Below are 24,282 nucleotides of genomic sequence, written 5' to 3' on the forward strand. Positions count from 1 at the left end.
AACTCTAATTAAAACAAGAGATCTTCCAGCCTTATATTTCAAAAAAGGAACATTAAGAAAAGCCCAAGGATCCTTAGAATAGCACAGAAGAATGGTAAGTGCCATTTACCTCAAGCCACCTCATTAGAGAGCCACTTTCTGTAAAGCCACCCACAGTCAGCCTCCCTGTGCATTTAGTATGAAGGAGAGAACTGGAACAACCTAATTTGAGATTATAAATGGCAATATGGGTTTACCCCAAACGAAAACTCAAGTTCACCAGAAAGTCCTCCACCGCAAAATCTTTCTTAGAAACTCAACTGTCTGGCAACCATTGCTCCAGCAGCTGTGGGGGGTCTCGCTGCCTTACAGGAACACTTAGCAGGGTCCAAATTTTTGAACATTTCACAGAATGTGTCTCATGATTCATCAGCTGCATTCTGACTAATTGGCAGAGGGCTCTGGCAGAACCAGAAAACTGTTTATGCATCATTCAAAAGACTGTTATTCATCATGCAAAAAGTTGGGTTTTTCCCCTCAAGTGGCCACGTATTTACTTAACTGAGGATTAAAATTGTTATGCAACAGTCAGAATCCAACTGGGGAGTGAATAGCAGGTAATAAACCCTTTAGCAGATCCTTTCTTTCTTCTGAGCACCACTCCCTTTCTGCTCTGCCTCCTCTGGGGCTTGTGTTCTTCCAGCACTGACCTGGAGGCAATCGATCCCAAGCACACGCAGGGCAGTTTCCAGCTCTCCATTTCACTACCTCTACAGCTTGCAAGGTTCCTCTTGGGGATAAAATAGTGGCAAATTCAATCTTTAACTTGAAATTAAGTTCTACAGAATAATATGAAATCTTCAGAGTCACAGTGTCTTCAATGATAAGGTTTCTTTGTGTAAAGCTCTCCAAGGAGGCATCATATATTGTCACCTCTGGATTTTTCAAACATCTTCTAAACTCCTTAAATTTTTTTTATACTCCAGCACACCTGTGACACTTAAAAACAAGTGAGGGGAATATTCCAGGTTCTTTGTTTGTTTTCCTTAACTTTCTACATTTGGCATCTCAATAGTGGAAGAAGCAGGAGAGGTTTAAGGCTCCAGAAGCAGCGAGTGCAATAGCAGGGGTGCAGCAGTAATTACCAGCCCTGAGCAGGGATGTTTCCACGTTAGAGTGAAGGGAGGGAAAGCAGCAGAAGGAAAGCACAGCCTGCAGTTGCATTTGCAATTCCCTACATATAACCTCTTGAAAAACGAAAGGCCTATTTTTAGCATGATGATTGATTAGTGTTGCCATAGCAATAAGCAACACTTACAAGAACAGGGTAGAACCCAAGTGTGCCAAAACACTTGCCAAAGTCTTAAAGGGACATTCAGACACACAGTGTGTGACAATCGTTTTATGGAGAGGGCTGTCAAATTAACCTTTGCATAGTAATTACACCTGAGGTGGCTGTGGGAATTATTTGAGTTGTCAGCATATATGCTGGTCTGAGGAGGTTTCTTCACCCTCTGGAACCTGCTTTGTGTGAGTGATGCCAGTTCATTAATCCTGTTGCAGCTGGTTTCATTTTCCATGTGCTTTCTGCCTGCAGAATGTTCAAAGACCTGCTAGAGACCTCCTCCTTGCTCTTCACTTCTCCTGCTCCTTGTGAATATTAATCCACAATCCTTGACAGTTATTTCTCTACAGTAAAAATTAATCCCACTTCATTTTTTTTTAAGCAGCAGAAGCATATTCCCCTAAATCTTAACATAAAAAGCCCAGCAAGGCAGACATTTCATGTAAACGTTTTCTCTCATCTTCTACCACTTCTCAGACTGATGAGTTTTTTAATATGGCCACATATGCATTATTTTGACAACACAGGTGGAATCCTTTAGAGAGCAATCTCCATGGAGGCTTCAAAGAACACAGTGGCTGCTACAATGAGGTGAGAGTGATCAAGAAAATGAAATCTTTCCCATAGGGTAACTTTCAGATATCACATCCTTTGAATTCAAAATTTTTAGACCCTATTTCGGTAGGCAGGGGGTAACAACAGCAGTTCTTTCTTGAAGATGAAGAACCTGGGAAAGAGAAATGGAGTCCTGACTCTGCTGTAACAGACAAAGAGGATGTGGTACTATTGGTGATGGAAGGTGGAATATTCAATGTTTTCTGGGAAATGGCCATGACTTTACTGACTCCCCTCAGAGTGCTCCAGACAGCTGTGCATGTGAGCCCCCAGAGCTGCTGTGTGATCAGCTCACCACAGCCCAAACCAGCATCAGCCAGGGTGACAAGGATGGAAGAGAATGGACGGAAAAGGCTGGGCAGGGTGATCGTAGGATTTGGAAGATGTGACTCAGCGAGAGGGAGGAGAATTTGGAAAACAAGATAAGATCAGGAAGGTGGCAAACAGCAAAACAAAAGTGCTGTTGAGTGGAAAGGAAAAGAACAATGCAAAAACAGGGCTTGAAAATAAACAAGGGAGCAAAACTCTCATAAACAAGCTGAGGAAGAAAATCACTGTTTGTATTATATACAATAACCTGAAGATGGAACGATGAGTAACAAGTTGCCTCCAACCACTATAAAACTCTTATCTCTGGCTTTGCCTTCCCTTAGGATCTCTTTCTTTGATACATGGGAACAGTAACCTGCTTATTGAGGAAGAAGGGAAGTGAAAAGCAGCGTGAGCAAGTGGAAATGACAATCCCATCTATCAGAGAGGGGCGTGGATTGCTTTGGAACAAGCCGGTGCTGGAAACAGGGAATTCTCCCAAGCAGTTTGAGTTACTCGTTTCAATGGGATTAGGCTATTAAATGAGAATACAGGTCTGCAGCTCTCTAAAAAAAAATTATTTGGTTTTTATAAATACTACAGAGGTCCTTCCTTTTGCCAGAACCTCTGGGAAATAAATCTGTGGGAAATAAATCTGTGTTTTCCTATAACAATGGCACCAGTTAGCCTGTTTTCTGAGTCGGGGGTAAGATGGGAGGATGCTGGTAGTAACTGCATTAGGCTCTAAACCTGCAGTAGAGATTCCGTTGCATTTTTGATGCAGACTTTTCATATCCTCAAGCTGCAGAAAAGTTTCTGCACTGAAGAGTGAGGGGTTACATCCAAATTTCAAGGGCTGGTAATCAGATAAAGAGAACAGGAAAAACTACAGCAATGTTTATCTGAAACAACTGTTTTCCTTCTCAAGTCATCTCATTATAAAAATAACAATACAAAAACATTCCTTCCAGATAATTTACTTCATGGGCAAGCCAGCAGCTAAGTGAAGCACAAAACATGCCTGTTCTCAAAAGTAATCAGAAACCAGCAGGTCAGTAATGGACCATTTAGCAACTCTCACTCTGGGGCCTTGACACATACCAGATGACATAATTTTATTTTCCTCAGTCATTTACTGTAGAAGAATAAATGTCATTGTGATAAATCATCAAAGGAATTGTTGTCTCCTGCTTTCTGTTCCATAACTGTTTTTCATAAATATTCTGAATTTATATTCTCTTCATAAGTTGATTTGAGACATTGGCATGTTGAAGGAATGCTCCTCCTCCTTGCACAGAGAAACAATGCTATTTTAGTGTTTGTTTTGCTTATATAATTGTGAAACTAACAATTGTCTATAAATTATGCACACAAAAAAATTATGCAGCTGTTTTTAAATTTCAGCCCCAGAACAGAAATACTGCTAACAACACCAAAGCTGTTCAGGTCAGGTGGTAATTCTATTTGAACTGATCCCTGATAAACACTTCAACTGCCCCTTCAAACTCAGAAGGGTTTGCTTAAATTCTCTTTGTATTTTTCCTAGGCCTCTTCTTACTCCAGCTCGAGAACTAAACTTTGCTTGGCTCATTTTCAGTGTACTTTGATCACACAAAGTTTTGTACCATGGTTTAGTCACCAAACATTCGTGAATTGATTGATTGCTTGAGGCTCCTTTCTTTTTTTGTCCAGAATTTCCACTGTCACTTGAGCAGGTCAAATGGATATTTGCTCTGTGCTGTTTATTTTCTAACAATATCCCAGCGCAGGTAAAGAAACCTAGTTCTACGCAATTCTTCTCCATTTGGTTTGCAATAGACACAAGTTTCCTTTCTAGTTAATTATTTCTAATCTGGCCAGACAACCTCAGAAAGAAAATAACAAAGCCTCCTGAAACTTCAGTTGTTCTTGCCTCTGCGAATAGCATAGATCTTTTCCACTAAGGATACATATTTGCAAAGGCTGTGATAAGCTGGCACACAAAGAGTTGTTGAGAGCTGCAAGGCATCTTTTCTCCATCCTCCAAGTGAAAAAGGCCCCAGCCTATGCCTGGCAAAGGAATTCTTCCCAAAGCCAGCAGCTAGCAGCACCAATTCCCCAGGAGCAGCTGTAGCTGGGCAGGAGGCACTTGGCAATACCTAACTCCTGGAATTGCTTATGGAGTGGAATCCACTGGAGTTACTCCTACAGGGATCCCTTTCTGCTGCATCCTAAATACTGTATCCCTGTGTATGATCTTAACATCAACCTAACCGCAATATGAAATGGTTAATGCCTGCAAAAGCCTGCAAAAATTATAGAGAAGACTTCAGTAGGTATTTTAGCAAGATATCTTGTCAGGTTTCTAATGACAAGATCAAAACCAAAGTAGCTCCTGTCTAACTTGAAGAGACTTCTCACATACAGGTCTGAAGTAACACCCCAGTCACAAAAACTGAACTTTACACGAATATCTTATTCCCTAAATAGTACCTCCAAATCTGCATGACTTCCTTTGGCTTCAGCTTTGAAAGTATTTTTTTTTACTTCCTCCTCCCTCTCAATGTCAGCAGGAAGCTTTCAAGGATTATCTCCAGCACTCCTTGGGACATTACCCATGTGTCATCTTCCTGACAGGAAGTCTTTTGTAGGGCAGCTTTCACAAGGTACATTTGCAGATGCTCTCCTGACATGACTCTCTAGCACATATTACACCCCCAAAAACATCACTTGTGCAATAGTTCTGTTAATCTCATTATCACAAGTGTGTCATTTGCTTTACATGCTGTTAATATGGTTGTCAATAGCCAGTAGCAGATGTGCTGTTTGCTGTCAAATTTAGGGGGTTGCTGTGTAACAAATATCATTGCTTAAAGCAGATGCCATCATAACTGGATCCAGATTATAGAGGACTAACATCATGACAGTATAATTTCCATTCCTGTTTTCATGCATCCAATCACTCTTGGCTTTTTATACAACCATTGCACAGCACAGTATTCTGAATATTATTTTCAATGCCTGAAGAGCATTTTTTCTTAGGTGTCCTAATTTCAGGTCCTTAAGAAGGTCATGTTTATGAATTCAATAATATTCACAAGAGAATCAGATTGATGAAATTATTCCATATTGCATTTCTGCATGCTAGGGTATGGCCTCAAATGCAATTTCTCAACAGCCTTCATATTTTACAACTGAAAAACCTTAAGACTATCAGCAAGGTTCAGTCTGTTGTTCACATCCTCTTCCAAATCACGAACACACTGAAATAACATGCTGAGCCTTTAAAGTCCTTCTCTTTATTTAGAGGGGAGTTTACAAGGTTAATAAGGTGTGAACATACCACAGAGCAGTATGTACTTGACTCGATTAGATTATGCTTTATTTATCTAATTACTGGCCTGCCTTTAGAATCAGTTTGCCTTGAAATGAGGCTCAATTTGACTCTTACCATGTCCCACACACCCTTCAGAGGGAATTTGCGATCTTTAGGAAAAGGGTTTCCAAGCTATCTTACATATTTTGGGCAATGACTGTGGGCTTATTCTTTCTTTCAGAATTCTCTAATGAATACAGAAGATCAAATTTAGAGAAATATTCTAGACAAGGATAGCAATTATTCCCAGCGGTCTATTTAACATTTTTGTTCTAGATTCAACAGTTTGAGGCAAAGGCACGGTCTCTGTTTTCCATGAAGATAAATTCATAGCCTATCAGCTCCATTAAAACATATTTTAGATTTTTGTCTGAAGTACAGTTTCTCTGATCTCCTTGCAGTATTTCTAGTTCTGTTTCCTTGCACCATGGTGAGTAATTAGTCCCTAGCTCCCCATGGCAGTTACACTGTCACTCAGTGACTGCTTTGCCTACCTTCTACATTTCTGAACTGATTTAATTTTTCTGTACATCTCTCCAAGCCTGCAATCATTTCTGCTGATGCTCTTGAACATTTTTGTAGCTGTACCTTCCTCCAACCTGCACCAGGTGTTGATTCACTGGATCAGACAGAGATCACCTCCTGATTCAGATTCTCTGACCACAGCACTGCTGTTTGGTTTTAGTAATGTATTACATTTCAAATTTAGATACATATTTCTGCCACCACCCTTTTCATCATCCCCACTTGTCTCTTTCAACTAATGAAAAAAAAATGACATTAAAAGACTCAAATTTTCTTTCAGTTAAAGAAAAATTTCAGTTAAACCAGTGCAACACAGTAAATGTCAATTTCCCTGCCTAAAACTAAAAGAGCTATCAAAGGGAAACCTTAATGAATGTGAACTGTGCCAGACTCTACTGAAGGTCTCTTCTGGCAAAACCAGCTGAGAATCTGTCCCTCATCACTACTGTCCATTTGGGGACATTTGGGTTTCCTCTGACAATCAAATGACCATTCTAAATACCTGTAGCACATATTGAGAAGTACAGTTTGTGTCTCTGGGTTTTCAAACTTGGTCATCACAGCTTCAACTCTTGGTCTCCAGCTTTGGGATCTGAGCCTTTAAATGCTTTTATTTTTTTCTTTTTTTCATGCTAAAATCTTTTTTTCTCCCTTTATGCTTTATGAGTTTTTAAAAAATCCGCACAAACATTTTGAGCACTGTAGAATCAAGAGAAACATCTGGATTATGTTTTATCTGCAGTCAGAAGTTCAAACTAAATCAAAGCAGGAGTTTCTGAAAGGTCCCTTCACCTGGAATCTCCTCACCATCCCTGAAAACTTACTGTGTATTATTGAGGCCAGCACATTTAAAACATTTTTTCTCATGATTTATGTGCTATATTTTGCCTTAGCTCTGCGAGAGGGAATAGCTGATTTTTCTGGGCACTGTGCCCAGATTATGTTTAATTTTGTCTACAGATTGCACAGTTTCCCAGATACTATACCAGAGATGAACATTTTATAAGTTAATAAAACAATAAATAAAATAAAATCTGTTCTCATGTCTCCATGTAATAACTGGAACCTTAAAAACCTCACCCTGTTTTATAGAAGCTTCTCTTTGTTACAGTCAGTAATTAAAAATATATCAAATTATTTTGAAGTTAAAAAAAATAGGATTCCCTTAGAAATACTTCAAATTTCCCTTTAAATTTCTTAAACAAATAACTAAAGTTTCACTATTGAAGGCATTATGAACTAGTTATATTAAGAAGAAATCATATTGGATTCCACCACTGTATTTTACATATTTTTTCTATTTTTAGAATAAAAAGAGGAAGAAAAACTTACTGTGTATTCTGGTTTCCAATTGTCCATTCATAAAAAAAAAGAAAGACAAGAGAAAAAGAAAAAGAACTGTGAAATGAAACAATGATGCAAGATCCTTACAGTAAATGTATATTAACAATAAAAAATATTGTGTCAGATAAGCTGCTGATTTCTATTTGACTAAAGTTTATGGGACAATAAAGGACACAAGGCTGACAGAATCCAAGCACCTGATGTTTTCTTTGCAAGGGAGAAATTGCATTGATGCAACACTCCGGTTTTTACCCATCCCTAGCCTATAATCTTTATTTCCTGATACCAGTAAATATAAGGTGGAAGAACATATGCAGTTCAAGAGGAGTTGTTAAAGAGATTTGGTGCTTGTAGTTCAATATGTAACTTGGAGCTTCTGAAGATAAGCTATCCCCAAACCACAAAGCAGCAATTATTTCTGCTACATTCCTTACCTGTGATTGTATAAGGATAGTAATTCCAGGCCTTCTCTGTAACATAAAATATTTTGGGAACAACTGCTCTGGCCCAGCTAGGCAGTTTGCTGAAAGTAAAAAGAACAGATAAAATTAGAATATATTGTGACTTACGGGTATTGTAGAAAAGAGCACATCTGGAATCATTTGCAAGGTGTTTGGGGGACACAGCAAGACTTCTCAAGAGTTCTCCATTTTGTGCCTCAGCTGTGCTCCCCTGGCAGAGGGTGCAGATGTGTGCCAGAGCAGCACCCTGGAGTGAGCTGAACTGAGGGTGCTCACGTTGAGAGTTCATGGTCTCGAAGCTGTGGCCACAGCTGAGCTCAACAGGTGAGGCCAAACAAGGTGTCACAGTGCCCCGAGTCCTCAGCCACAGGGAGGCACTCTCTAACAAGAGCTCAGGAGGAAGTGTGCCATTTCAGTCCACTTCGATCCTGAATACATCACTTCTTCTTACAGACTCTTTTTTCTTCCTCCATATTCTCTGCCAGCACTGAAACCTCTCGCTCAGCTCACCTGGCACGCAGCTGTTCCCACACCACCAACACCAACTCCTGAGTAGGAAGCGTTTATATTAAAATTAACAGATCACTCAAAACACCTCGTGAGGCTGGTAGGCAGCATTAGTCCCATTTTGCTGATGGGAAAAGTAAATAACAAAAGTGAAGAGAATTAATGGAGCTGACGTCACAGCCCGGAGCTCACTCTGTCAAGAGAACTCACCAATGCAGTGGTACAACAGCAGCAGAACCAGAAATGGATACACCATATGGGGGAATCATTAAAGGGTAATTGAATAATACTAGGGAAGAGTGGCAGCATTTTTTTACCATGGCTCTTGAGTCTCGTTTCCAGCACTCTGGTCACAGAGGGTACCAAAAACTGATGAACAAAGAAACATTTAAAAAGGCAAGTTCACTATAATTCATCTTTCAACCCTCTCTTAATGACTTCAGTTATAAGCACTGAGGCTGCCAGGGACAAAGAAGCAGAACTAGTCATTCCAAGGACAGCAGACCTTGGACACCACAAATATCCCAGTATTTGGGGGACTCAGTTCAAATGGTGCTGGTCTGGCAAAGCACTGAGCAGATCACCCTGGCCAAGACTGAGTCTGTACTGAACTGCAGGAGATGCTTGCAAACCTCTGTTTTCTGAGTGTAAATGTTTGAAATAGCTCTGTTTAGATAACTATGTGCAGAAAGTAAATTAACTTTCCATATTAGCAAATTTCTGAAGAAAATACATTTGGGATCATTAAGGCTTATTTAACCACGATCCAGCTACATATAAATATTTTATTTGTCCAGAGGCAAAATGCAGACGTTAGTACATTATCTACAGATTCAAAGCCAAGTGCATTGACTTTTGCTCTTTGATGACATTGCTCAGAACTGGATTCTTTTCTTTACATAAACCTTTCTTGTGTACAGACTTTTAAGCAACATTTTACATTCTGCATAATAGACTTCCCTGTATCAGATCTGGTTATTTTGTCAGCTTCTGTCAGTGTTTTTGACTGCCTCCCTTACCCCTGCTAAACTTTACTCTGATGCCTAAATTATAAATACCAGAGGATGCAGACTTTCAGCTTCTGAAAACATTGCTCCAGCAGGAGAGAAGAGGCAGTAAACAATTCTAAATATAACTAAGGTTAAACTGACACTAGAAATCATACATCTGCTCATTTTGCACTTTTTTTGGTTATCGTTGTTTTCAGCATATTTGCCTGTCTACCTACCTTCACCACATCACATAGCTGATAGTACAGCACATCCTGAAAAAAACAACTTCACGAGCAAAACACATATTATACTCAGAATTGCCAGCAAGTCCCAGTCACAGACACAGATGAATTTTTCCAAGGTCCACTCAAAGAAAAGATAATATCTCTATTTCAGCAGCACAGACATGTGTGGATCATCCTATCTGCCACCCTAAAGTGGCAATTCTAAATATGCTCTTCAGTGCTTAAAGCCTTATTTTTAAAATGCAGAAAAGAAATATCCAGAAACATTTTCAAAACCCCCACAACTTGTGGGAGCTCTACAATGGGAACGCATTTATTGATTTTTCCCAAGTCGTGTATCTAGCCTGTGAGAGAACACTTACAATCACAATAATATTAAATGTTGGCAAGATATATATTATTGAGCTCTTGTGTGTGTGTGTGTGTAACATCACTGGTGATTCAATTTGGCCTGAATTAAGGTTAGATATGTCAGGTTTGCAGTGCAGGAGAAACTTGCAATGTAGAAGCAATAGCTGTAGTGTTTGTATGCCCACTCCAAAATGCTGCAGAGCATAAGTTTAATAAAATGAAACAGGCCCAGGGGAAAAGAAGAGCTTCAGAAAAAGCAGTGATATTCAATTAGATCAGCAGTAGTAAAAATGGGAACAGATTGAACAACGTATTTTATATTGCACAAATATATATATCTAAACGTCGCTGGCCTGTGAATGTGGAGACATCGATCCTCAGCAGTATCATTTCAGCACTGGAAAACAAACACTTCACTCTCAGAAATGATGGAACTTTGGGGAGAAAAACCCCAAATTTTCCACCATGTCTTTAAGCCTAGTGGTCCAGAAAGCTGTCATTGTACACAATCTAATGGTCATTCATAATGTCAATTAACTTTGCTGGGGCAAAATACAATCACCAACAATGCTGGCTTTGTGACGTGATTATGAGGTGAGAGAAATTTAAAGTTTTTTAATGGTTTGGTTTTGGTTTTCCTGGAGGGTAAGACTTTGCTGGTTTTGTTGTTTAGTTCTTTGTCTCGCTCTGCCCAATGATTTTGGTAAACAAAATGACAAACAATTAAGTGTAAAAGAAAGCAAAAGTTCTGATTTTCAGTATATCCTTACCTTCAAGTTATAATTCCTTCTCATGGAGAAGATGCTCTAGAAGGAACAACACCAAATCCCTCTGTTCTAAGCCACAGATCAATCCCACCTCCCCATGGCTACCAGGAGGCAGCATGTATTCATGGCACCACATTCTATTGAAACAGAAAGGCTGTTGCTTGCACTCTTTGCAAATTTTTATTACAGCCCATGCTGAGAGAAACAGTTTTAGTGCACTTGCCTGTTGAGATAGACACGTTTTTCTGTTAGCTGACCATTGCCATGGTTGGGATCTTCATAGGGCTCATTCTGCACCACTTCCACACCCTCCCCTCGGTCACTCTGCTCATGGCTGTGCTTGCTGATCATGTACAGCTGTCCAATTCTGTACTGCAAGGCAAAACCAAGAACCAGGTATGTTAGTTTTATGTAATACATGTGTATTCAAAAGCCAATCTCAGACAATTATGTACTGCTATGTGCAAATAAGAGGTAGTCTAAAGGCAAACCCCAGTATTTTTGGGGTCCTCCCATTATCTTATTAAGACCATGGCATCACTTGTGGAAAAAATAACAAAACCTGTGAGCATACAAATGTAAAGAATTAGACTAGTGCTCTATTATTAGACTCTATTTGTAAGTATATCAGTTAAGAATAAATAAGCAATTAATCTAGTGCTTCCACATGCTGAAATGTAAAGGGACTTTAACCAGCACGTGAACTCTAAAAGTTCTGTGGAACACAGGATTCTCCTGCCCTGCCAACCCAATGAAGCCCTGCAAAAAGATTCAGATTATTCAGATTATTATTCAGATTCCTGGTCCACAGGAACAGCAGCACCAGTCTTAAGAGAAAACCAAGTAGACTCTAGGTCCTTTGGAAACAGAAGTTTGAGTGCCTTGGCAATATTATTAAAATGCATTTAAGCCCTTTACTGATTGTTTTTCTACAGACTCCAAGTAACTTAGGAAGCCAAACATGGTGAGAATTGGCCCAACTTTGCTATCATGGAAAAATAAATTGTTCCACTTGATTTTTTTCTCTCTATGTCTCGTATCTACACCAGGCCTTTTGCCTCCAAAGAAATCTAACAAAAAATACATCCTTGAACATTCATTAACAAAGATTTTAGAGTAAAACTGTACTTTCCCAGTCATTTTCTGGTCTGAAATTTTATTCTCAAGTCCTTTGCACATTCTTGAACGTTCCAGGGTTCTTACAACAACCTCTTTGGACCTATCCAGTCCTCTCGATTGGATCCCTCTCTCCCCCAGAGTAATTTATTTAGGCATATACATGCTAATCACTTCAATCACATCAGTCCCCTTCAAATACAAAGAACAACCTGTTAATTTAGAGAATGGCTGAGCTACCACACAAGCTGCCAAGTACTAGCTCAGCATAAGCAAACAAAAGCATCGTGACAGTCTGACCTCAGAAAACTCTATGAGATTCTTGTGGTTATTGCATATTATAAACACCAATCCTATCACATACTTTAAAAAGCCCAAATCAAAAGAGCAATTAGCTCAGAAAAAAACCCCAAACCTTCACAGACCTTATTAGCAACTGGTAACAAGACAGTCTTACTAAACAAAATTATAAGCAATAGGATGATGGAGGGCATCCTATATTAGTTCCTCAGTTCTATATAATCCAAATTTATTCCCCTACAGCAACAGGCCACAAGAAGGTAAGAAATTTGGAACTTCCATCTTGCAGGATCATTTAAGACAGCGAGTCCTGACATTGTTTTACTTGCTAACCCACTTATCAACCTTTGTCTCTACTGAATCCTTTTTCTCTAACTCATCATATTTGAACATTTTGTTCTAATCTCAAAAGCTCTGAAGTGCTGCAGACCTCACACACAGCTTTTAACTAGATCCATGACAAATTATCTTCTCTTTTTCTCTAACAAAAACGAATGCATTGGTGCACAGGGAAGGCAAAGTTTGTAGTACATTTGATTTGATCAATTAGTACAGTTTGAAAAAGAGTAACTTTCAGGCACACAAAGCTGTTCTTCAGGTCTGAAATCAAAGCAACCCACTTCAAAGCTGAATACAAGTTGAGAAAAAATGCTTTGCCTTTAATTAGATATGTATCAATTAGACCACCTGGGAGCACAGACTTACTGCCTGCAGAGTGATAAGGATGGCAGAAAAGAGGAAAGGTGATAAGGTGCTTATCTTCTAATGGAAAGGAAGAGGTCAGTAATTTATATCCTGTGGAATATAAAAGGGTCAGATGAGGAGTAGAGAGAGGAATTACCGTTTGACATAAAGTCAATATTTCGATCATGATCTCTATTGGGATTTTTGTTATCCCATAAAGTAATGACTTTTAGTTACCATGGACACCTCTGGAAAGTGTTTCATAATTGCACATATCAATTTCCTATGTCTATGTTGTCCTTTGCAATTTTGCTCTCAGTTTTAATGGTCAGATACAAACATCTCAGTTTCTGCTGGAAGTGTTGGCTCAGAAGCATCCAGATGAATGTACATTCCCACTGTAGGGCTGTGCTGATGCCTTCATTTGCTCCAGCATCATCAATCAGAGACAACACATTTCCACACCACCACCTTTTGTAAACAGAGCTCGTTGTTCTTTCATGGATCCACCCCACCACAAAATGCTTGCAAGATATCAGATCCCAAAGACTGTACATGAATCTGAGCAGGAGTTTAGGAGGGGCTAAGCCTGGTGCCCACTGCCCTCTGCAGATGAGGCTCAGTGCTGTCAAACAGCAGCTGCTTTACAGATGCTGCACAGGCAGTGCTCAACAGGAAGGCTCTCCTCTGATGAGGCTCAAAATCACACACATTCCAATTGTCCCCAGGATCTCTCAGGAGGTATCCAAGGCAGCTCAGCATGGTGCTTCCCATTTGGAAGATGCTGAAGGGAACAGAAGGCACCACTGCTGGACAGCTCTCCTGCAGGAGCCCTACTGCTCCTGGCCTTCCGCAGGCAATGACTCTCTGTAGCTACGGATCTGACTGCTGTCGAGTAGAAATATCCACCTTCAAAGCCAGCTTGGATGGCCCTGGGCAGCCTGATTCAGTGAGTGACATCCCTGCCCGTGGCAGGGGGTTGGAATGAGATGAGCTTTGAGGTCCCTTCCAACCCAGACTATTCTATGACCTTTCCTAACTATTGAAGTGACTGGGCAGTCCTGCTGGAAAGCAGCTCTGCTCTGCAAAGGAAACATATTTTTACACGTACTTTAAAATACCTAACTTAGCTCTTTTGCATGCTATTCATTTGTGTCTATATGCTGTACAAAATGTTAGAATAATTCTAGAGCAGAATGGAAAATGTTAACTTCCAAAATAACAGTACTTTACTAAATCAGAGAGCACACAACTATTATTTCAGATAAAATAGCATTTTTTCAAGTGTATGTTTCTATTTACATGAATAAAATCCAAGGCAAAGATGTGTCTTTTAGAACTTGCTGGAATTTAAATACCTGAATAAAAAGTCACAGCTTCTTCTTAGCTCCTATGGATATTGTGGAGAAATAGCACTTAAGAATCATTTAACAACAGTAAATGATACACGTTATTCCTGCAAGGGTAAACTGATATACCACTACTATTTATGTTGCTCTATCGCAATCTGAATTTCTGTATTCTTAGCTGTAAGATAATTTTCCAAGACCATTCACTGTTTCAAGGAATTCAGTAAAATTTCATACAATGGCATTCCAAATGTGAATTTAGATCTGGAGCAAAGCTCTTTGTTTGTTAGTTCTTCAGTTTAATAGGGGAAAATTTATTCAATATCAGAGGAAGATCTTCAATAAACAAATGCACAGAACGTGGATTTCTAAGGGTATTGCTGTGTATTGTAGCAGCCCTGGTGTTTCCCAAGTGCTAATGAGTGAGACTTTGTCTCAGTGGTGACTCGGCTGCTCCTCCAACAGCAGATGGTGTTTGCTATTGGGATTTAGTCATACAAGAAACAAAGTTCATGTTAGCAACAGCATAAAGATGGTCAAACTGATTTTATTTAAAATTATTAGTGAGAACAGAAACATTTTTATCCCTCAGACAGGAGTAAAAAAGGGGATCATCCCACACATCTTTCATTTGTAGAGCTCTCACTGTCTTCAGCAGGACCTGCACAAGAAATCTTTGTGCAAATATGTGCAAACCTGCCTATTGCTCAGGTTTTGATTTAATACAAGTCTTAGACTATAAACTTTCAAACTTCAGGTGGAATATAAAAAATAAAGCTCTCTCAAAGAAGAAATTATGCCAAAATGATCTCGTATCTGCAATTTTCATACTACTCCTTGAAGTTCTTATCTGAATGCTCACAGAAAATGTAACAGATTTATCATTGGCTTCGTCTTACATAATTACCATATTCATAAGAATGGTTCAACCCTTTCATGTACATTTACATGTTACATGTAACTAGACTAAAGACAAGTAACTAGACTAAACCATCAAGGATGGTGCTGCCACTTCAATTTGTGCAATTTTTTGTTCTAAGCCAGTAGTGAGATCCCTCCCTGCAGAGTCCAGGCTTCAGACTCAGCTGGAGTCCAGAAGACACTGAACGTCTTTTCTGCCTGCTCAAGGAAGTGATTGTTTGGTGCTCTGCATTTCAACAATGGAAAGTATGTCTCACACAGGTTCATGCTATAACATGCCAGTGGCTTCTAGTCCTCAGAAAATTGTAAAGGTAAAATAGAAAAAAAGAAGAAAACCAGCAACAGCGAAACTGAAACAAATCTGTCCTTATGCACAAAGGCAGCTCTAAAGGGTCAATCCTGCATCCACTGATGGCAAGAGCTGTTTTGTCATTGACCTCAATTTAGTTAAGATTTATTTCCAGCAAGAAAATACAATGAATCAGCTTCATCATCAGTTATATCTGTCCAGCTACGCTGAATCCAAGGGCATTGATTATGGCAAAAGAGTAGCAATTTTATTAAGGAAAACTGATTTATGGAATGCTGTCTCATTCACAGAAAACAATCTTAAAATTGATTGATATGTTTTTGATCTATTTTCAAGTCACAGTCTTTGCAAGATGCTCTGTGTGCTTGTGACTGTGTTCCAGAACTTAATTTTTTGTTTTCACTAAAAAGATCAACGGGAATATTTCCATCATTTGTCCACATTTTGAATTTTTTAAAACAATTTCTGATTATTCCTCAAAGGACCACCATGAGGCAAACATGGTGATCCCTGGGTAAGCTACTTGTCCAAACATGCAGAGTCTGTCACTCCCAGCAATCTCTTCCCAGCAGTTTTACACAGATACTTTACTTCTGGAATAAACTGTTTGGAAATGTACTTGCTTGAGTAAATATCTTTGTTTAGGAGGATACACTGAGGTTTCCTTTTGTGTTTGTTTTGATGTTGAGGGCATTGTTTTCAGATTTGGTCAAGATCTAAGCTCTACATTGCACAGATATGAAAAGCTTGCAGTTAGATACTGAAGACAGGCAAAGAAAGTATTAACCTTATTTTACACTTGATTGATTGAAATAGAAATTAATACATCAACCTTAAAAACTATGTCTGTGGTAGAATAGGGAATTTAGCCTCAATCTAGTGATTCCAGCTCAGTGCTGTTACCACAAGACACATTTGTAATTTCTTTTTCATTCTAAATGATAATTACTGAAAGAGAAGTGGTTTCTCTTATCTCCTTCATTAACCATAAATCCTTCATGTTAGTACTACTAGACATCATTTCATCTGGAATGGGTGAACGCTGATGCATCCTCACACAGGTTTGGCTGTGGGAGCAGAGCCCTCACGTGTGGCCAATTCCAGCCGCAGCTGATGGAGCACTGAGCTTGTGCCCCCTGAGCCCCAAACTCCTCTAGGTGATGATTCATAGCTATTAACAATAATTTAAGGGAATCTTTTCCATGACACAAGCTCCAGGTTCTGACAAAGTGATTTGTTTTCCTTGCTATTAACATTCCTAGATTGGTTTTAACAAGAATAGAGGAATGTGCAGTGTGCTGGTATTTGATATTCCGTGTATGGGTGGCTGAATTTGCTCCTCCTTGTCTGTTTTTGGAATTAGCAATTTGGTTTGGTTTGGTTTCTTGGGGTACAAAGCTACTACTCTGCAAGCAATGGTCATGGGTATCTCTTGATAATCACCACCTCAAGGTTTTACTGCAGGACATTGCTATGGAGGGAGATCAGCCAGACTTGTAACCACTGCAGAGTTAGAAACCTTGCCACTGAAATAATCCTTTTTTTCCTAGAGAGGCAGGAAAGAAAGCAGGAATAAAATAAACTCAGTGTTAATTTGAACTTGGAAGTCTCTCCTATGTAGCAGAATTTACCAGTGTGAAAGTAGTGGTTTGTATTTCTAAAACAGTGATTTTCCTGGTGAAATAACTACGTTGTGGGCTAGGGTCCTATGAAAAGAGGACTGCTGGGTTTGAGTGCTTGGGAAATTCTGCAAGGAAAACGTGAATAGTAAACAGAGAAGGCAGAAGGGGAATGTTCTTGCAGTGCAGTGCAGTGCTGTGCAGAGATCCCCAGACTGCTGACCTGACACTAAATCTCCTTCAGCCAGGCCAAACAGCAGTATGGAGTCTGCACGAACACATTGTTTGACTTCTTGCTTCTAAGTGAAGATGTTTAGAGCAAACCAGGCACCTTTGCACTGCTTTCTCTTTGTCATGCAGAAATGACAAAGAAGTTTTTATGAACTGCTATTTTAAATGGCTGTCCCTGAGGTACAAATATGAGAAAGTAGCTCCAGGAGCAAAGGTAGATTTCTAAATTACTGTTCTCAAAAGGAAATCCGTTTTTATCTATACAAAAGATCAATCAAGGAATAACAGCAAACATCTAGGTGCTAAAATCTAAATGTTAGTATGATTCACTGTTGTGATTTGAGGCCCCAGAAAATCATGCAAGTCATTTAGTAGTATAAATGTCACTTCCTGCAGTAACAGATAAAGAATCTGACCAGTCAGAGTTTAGAGTTGAGCTTGAAATTTTTCTTTCAACTGATTCCTGCATGCATCTGTGAATCACAAAGCACTACACATCTGCTGACTTGTATCAGCAGTATTCTTTACTGTTGCCCAAATTCATGGGAACATGCTTTTGTAGCCTCACAAACAAACAGTTGCAGTGGGAACAGTTGACTTTTGCACGCTGTGAAGTGCCATTCTTACTGCTTTCATGTTTGCTTTGCCTTTTCAAGGAAGAAATTACATCCTTAAGATCCTTTATCTGCCTAAATTCCCATGAATGACAGCTTAGCACTGACACACCGCATGTTTAAAGTCAGTACCCTCCTCTGCTATTTGCACCTAAAGAAACAATGCCTACTCTAAGTTTACAACACCCTGGCACATAATGGCTCACAACTAAACAAGTGGTACTGAAACCAATAGGAGCAGCTCCAGATCTCTGGTTACTAGGTGTACAATGAAAATTAAAATAAATGAAAATGAAGTTGCAAATGTTCAGCTTTCATGCAAATGCTTTGCCAAATATAGCTCATGTCCTGTTCAAATTTTAGTCATTTTATGCTTCTACAACAGCTGTGCTATTGAAAAAAGCCAGCTGTTTATCTGGAGTGTACAAGCTCATACAATTTTTAAGAATCAGTTTTTATTAACAATATTTTACAGTGAGTCAGCTGGTTACATTTTTCAACCATGTACACTGTGTGCTTTGTACATAAATACCGGTAATATTCTATTATGTAGATTTATCCATGTATTTCCTGCAAGGAATGCAGATACATTTCCGGAGGCTTTCTCAAAAGTCCTCTGTGCACAAGAAGAACAGCTAAAAGGGCCTTACTGTGTCTCTTGAGCAGTCTGTCAGAACTGCACTGACCACTCTTCACACTTCTCCGCCCTGTTTATGAGTATCTGCTCTGATTGCCTGCAAACATGGCCTGCCTGGATTCCAGCTTCCTGCTTTTCGTGCACAGCTCACTCTGCCTTGCAGGGCATGACCAGTTGGATAACCATGAAACATTATTGTAGCTTTTTCTAAGGCAAAAGCATGTTTTGTTTGTTTGCCACAATTAATTCATGAGATTGTTGTTAATTTAAAGCCTGAAGCTCAAGGAGCTGTTCAGTAAATATCTTAAAATTTTAACTTAGAATGCAGTAAAGTGAAATAAAACTGCAACATAATTTTGGTAGAGGTTACTAAAGGTTTTTCAGTGACATAAACTCTTTTCCTGACATTCCAGGAAAATACTCTTTCCACTTCAGATATTCCAAGAAAAATCAGAATGGAAAAGCATGGGCACTCTGTCACCAACCTCGTTCCAGCAGCAGGCAAGAGCTCTGCACATGGGGTGACACGGGATTCACTGCCAGCGAAAAGCAACATTCTCCACGGACTAGTGATGGTGATGGAGAAGCTTCCTCTATTAAACCTGACAGCAAAAGCTGTTATCTGTTTTTCCACTAAACCAATAAGGATTTGGTGGGGGGGAAGAGAAGGAGCTAACTTGTGTGCCATGCAGATGAAAGCCATTTTAGGTGGCCAGAGCAGGGATAGGGATGAGCTGTGGTCAGTCAGCCATGCCATGTGTCAAAGGGCTGGGCTGTAAAGCTGCCTTTGAACAGGAAGGTTGACTTCTGTGAACTGCAGGATTTAAAAAATTTAGTTATCTTAATTCAGTTCAGTTTAAGGTGGGAATAGTCAGAGTTTCATATATCCTTTCACCCTTTCAAAATTCAATGGAGTGCAGAAATGGACTTGGGTGTTAGGTTTATCTTTAACTATGAATGGACCAAACACGTGTGCATCTATTCATGCTTTTAGAAATTATTTTCTATTTTTGCATGGCTAATGGTATTTGCTTAATGTTTAAGTAGAACTTCTTTCCCCTCAGGCTTCTTCTCTCTAATTACTCTTCTTCAGTAATTACTCATTTTTATGACTTATAAAAATCTCTCTCACACCAACACCATCAACTTTCAAGTGCAGAGAATTCAATGCTTTCAGAAAAAGAATTTGAGTAAACTTTGAGTTTAGAAGCACCAAAGAGACTACAAAGGATTCCATAAACCTTGTCAGAATCACAGCATGGAACAATTCTGCAATTACATTTTTTGGCAAGCAAGCTCCTTACAATGCATTTTAGGCAATATAATTCTGCTTGTAAATATGAAAAAATTAGAACTTTCTTAGTATGCACAATCTGCAATGAATAAAACAGCATCAGAATTTAGTACTTAGTAGTAACAAGCTGAATAAGGCAAATCCAATCTGCCTTCTGAAAATTTATTCAGAAGAAAGTGAAATTTTGTTTGCTACTTACAATGAAACAAAAATATATTCACAGTCCAGAATATTTCATTTGATTATCACAAGTACTTCATCCTACTTTCTGTTCTTCTAAAATAAAACTGACTTGAATTTAATTTTTAAAATGCACTTGTTTTACTCCTGCATCCTGCAGATAAAATTAATGTTATAAAGAATCCAGTGTCTGTAAATAGTTGAGGTCACTCCTGCATCTCTGCATCTAACCCAGGGATCAGGATGATGAAAATGTTAAGGTTATCTAAAGTCATCTGATGGAAGGAAGCACATGAGAGCAATTGCATAAGAAGGAAATGAAGACATACTTTCCTCCCCAGATTTTTACGATACACTGAAATCTCAAAACCAGTACTGAAAGGAGACCTATTTTTCTCATTTCAGTTAATTAGAACAAATATTCGCAATTGAAGTACCTACTCCATAAATCTGTGACAAAATCCCCCCATGTTGAAACGAGTCACTATGGCAGGAACTCACTACTCTTGTACTTTTGCCTCTGTTGCACGCACAAATCTCTAATAAATGTTCTGAGCACATTTAGGGGAGAAATCTGTTTGCCTGCTACTGACTTAGGAAAAATCAAAACTGCAGCCAAATAAACTCTTGGGCAGGAAATCTGGATTTTGCTGCAGAACAAAAAGCAGCTGTGACACCTGGGGTGCACATGCTGGAGGGGTCAGGGTGCTCATCTTTGTCTAGAGTTTGAGCACACAGCCTTTCATATTTAGAACTTTTCCACCTTGAAGGTACAAGTTCTTGATGAAGTACAGATGAGCAGAATTGCTGCCTTCCAGCACAACACTGAACAGCAGCTCTTACGTAAGTATAAGCAAAATTTCCAGGAAGGACCACATTCCTGACTGACTGACAGGCTACAAAGCTTCCAGAGCAGACATTCTTTCAATACCACATGTAGACTAAAGGGAGGATGAAGGCAAAGAATTCCTGACAAGGAACTCTATAGGCTTAATTCAATTTTATCATAATCCAGGAATGTGAAGCTATATGGTCTCCAGATGTTTTTGACAGATGGGGTCACAGCATTAGGCGTTCCACCAGCGCTTATCTGGTTTCAGTGCTCTGTAAGGGAAGTCTAGAACATTACATAAACACAACCACCACCTCCTCTGGGACAGAACCTGGAAACACTGCAGAGGGAGGTGCAGGAAACTACAACCTGCAGATTTTAACCAACACAGAAGAATTACGTGGGTTCATCATACTTAGGAAGATTGTAAAGGGTGACAATATTTGAGATAGATGGGATAGAGTTTCTTGAGTTCATACAACAAATATGTATCTCTATTCCACAGAGATACTTACAGCCTGATCATGCAGGGGCTGTAAGTCACAGCTGGCAGTTTGTCAGTGCAGATATCAGCATGTGAGAGAATCCAATAGGACTAATGGAGCCTTGACCATGCACCAGAGAACTAAAAAACTTTTCTAGGACAGATATCCTTGCCCTACCCCTCTGGATACCAACAACAGCAGTAATAAGCACCAGCAACAGCAGAAGAATGAGCAGCTCCTGGTCCTGTGCTGGACTATACAGCCTTCTGAAGTAGCTGGTGCCACAAGTAACAGATAAATCAATTCCTCAATACTTCTAAGTGGGAATATCTTTCTTTCCGCCACAAGAATTTTGGTTCGTGTTGTGGCCTTTTGGAAACTTCCAAGTACAAAGAAGTTTCCAAAAGGCCACTTCAGCTGGAACAGATCCTGTTGAGTCCAATGGAAAGCCTCTCCTGTTGACTCTGGAGAGCTTTGTAAGTAAGTGAACAAACAGCTTTCCTGCACTCCCTGCTGCAGTTAACCACTTCCTCATTAGTTAGAGGCAGCTGCGTCACTGGGAACCTATCCTTTGGGTATGAGAGTTGTGGAGCACAGCAGCACCGGGGAATAAAGCTGAAAACCATAACAACAAAATGTATAAATAGATAAGAATTCTTTATAGGGAACCTGGTTTTCTTCCTCCAGTCCCTCAGAGCAGCAGAGAGCTCTGAGACAGCCATGCGAGCACCGTTTGCGTGAGTACTCCGGGCTGGAATCTGCTATCTAAGACACATGTTTGAAGTGGAAAACATTGAGCTCAAAGACTCGAAATGCACACACCCTGTAAAAAGCTGGGTTTGGAAAAAGTCAGAGAATTAATCTAAAGCATTCTGCTGTAGACCTCAATAATTGACAAAACCCCAACCAAAAACCACAGCACACAAGCTGAACAGCAACCCCTCCTCACCAGAGTCTAAAAATACAGTTACAAAGAGCTCGTCGCTTCGTTTCCTGCCACCCGGGGCCTTCTGCTCCCCAAACGCTCCCAGCATTGGTTCAAACAGGGGGGAAGTGTTGCTGCAGCAATGGCAACCCAATGAAAGCTCTTTATCGCCTGCATTTTTGATTTTTTTACAGCATGCAGAAAGAGCAGACAGCAAGACCACAAACTTGTTGCATGGCAACACAGCTTGACCTTCCTTATTACTTCTCATAAAAATAAAGAATTCAGACAAATTTAGAGAATTTTTTGACATATGTCATGTGCATGTAAATTATTCCTTGGGGGAAAAAAAGAGGTATAATTGAGGAAAAAGATGGAAGAAAATATTAAAACAGGAATGAAACTGACTAAAAATGTCTGTGCCCGAATGGGTCTCACAGGTTGGTCAGTAATCTAATTTTAGTCTAACATACTTTTAAATGCATGTGGTTCAGTCAAACATTTATAGCAGTACATATCTGCATTACTTTTAAGTTAAAACATTGCTTTTATAGTGATTTAGATAATTTCTACTATTTCTACAGGCTTGTGACTGTGAAACATATTTATGGCAAAATTTTTATTCTAAAAACTTTATGAACTCTTAGCTTTGTTAACCAGATAATGCTATGCTTTAATGGGAATACTCAGGGATTTCTCCTACAGCTCAAAGGCTGGGCAAATGCCTCTTAAGAATTTCCTCACTAACAAATCGAGTGGTCTAGCAGACAGTTTCTCAGATTTCTTTTAAATCTCTCTTATTTGAAAACTTTTGGGGGTGGGAAGGGAGGGAGGGGATGTCACTTCATTTTTGGTGCCATAACTCACAAACTAGAGATCCAAACTTGCTGTAGCTGCCCTTATTTGGGAAGGCTCTTTTTCTTAAAAAAACCCTTTCATTTTTCCTCTCAGCCCTGATGTGTGCTACAGAGACACAACATGCTCTTCTATAGCCAGAAGGTTTGAATTTGAGGCTTACTATTTATACAGTTATTCCAGTCCTCAACTGTGCCCCAAATCCCTGACAGCCCCAACTATTCAACAACTGACTTTCCTGACACAAAGGTCAGGAAATGACTAAAGGTCATTCAGATGAATAAATGAACGATCAAGTTTCTCAAATTTTTTTTGATCTGTGGACTTGAAAGGATAATTCAATAATTTCATTACAACAGGAAGATCAAGCTAGCATTGGTTTTCCACTTAGTATTAAAGGCAATCCTGCAGGGCTGAAACACTACACTATTCTTTGCCATCCCATTTTTAGCTCCTTTTCTTTCCTTTCCTTTCCTATATATTGGTGAGATTCATATCACAAAACTCTCAACCTTTACAAAATGGATGCTTTTATCTTTGCAGCTGAGGTGCCTGTGAAGTCAGTGTGATGTGAAAAGGTTTCTGCATTTTAGTTCCTTTGCCACGTGAGTAACTGAAGACGTCAGTGTGGTGTCACTGCTCCATCTTTGACAGGACACATTTTCAGGGCAACAATGAAGCACAATATGCACTTTCTCAAGTCCAGAAATGCAATCCCAAAGGGAAACTCACAGAGACACGCTTGCCTCTTCACTCATCCATAGACAAAATGTTTCCTTAAGGCCATTTGACTGACATTTCTTTTTCCAATGACATCAGAAGGAAAAGATGACATTAAATGAATTCTCAGTTACCATCGGGTATCATCCTCAAAGTAATTTTCTACATATCACAACGACTTCATTGAAATGCCTAAAATTGTGATTGCCCCTGCAAGAATTCAAAATCATGAACAAAAATGTACTGTTTTATCCTTTCAGAAATACAGTAAAACATAGAAGAAATTAATCTCAGGCAGCGTCTCAGAGAACACCATCAGCTTAAAGATTTTTATGAATAGTTATTAAGTGAGAAACTCAAAGAAGTGGAATTGCCTAAATTTTCTTGAAATGAGAGATTAGATGTGGTTTCAAAG

General features: G+C 39.4%; 1 protein-coding gene across 1 annotated transcript in view; it reads right to left on the minus strand.

The window, feature by feature from the left end:
* Window positions 1-24,282, minus strand: part of PITPNC1 (phosphatidylinositol transfer protein cytoplasmic 1) — a 76,543-nt gene that overhangs the window by 26,960 nt on the left and 25,301 nt on the right. Inside the window, 3 exon segments of the mRNA XM_085077323.1 lie at window positions 7,461-7,468; window positions 7,907-7,995; window positions 11,019-11,167. Coding sequence (XP_084933449.1) covers window positions 7,461-7,468; window positions 7,907-7,995; window positions 11,019-11,167 — 246 coding nt within the window.

This window comes from Lichenostomus cassidix, chromosome 18 (assembly GCF_008360975.1).
Source record: "Lichenostomus cassidix isolate B80296 chromosome 18, HeHo_3.0, whole genome shotgun sequence".
Taxonomy (NCBI): domain Eukaryota; kingdom Metazoa; phylum Chordata; class Aves; order Passeriformes; family Meliphagidae; genus Lichenostomus; species Lichenostomus cassidix.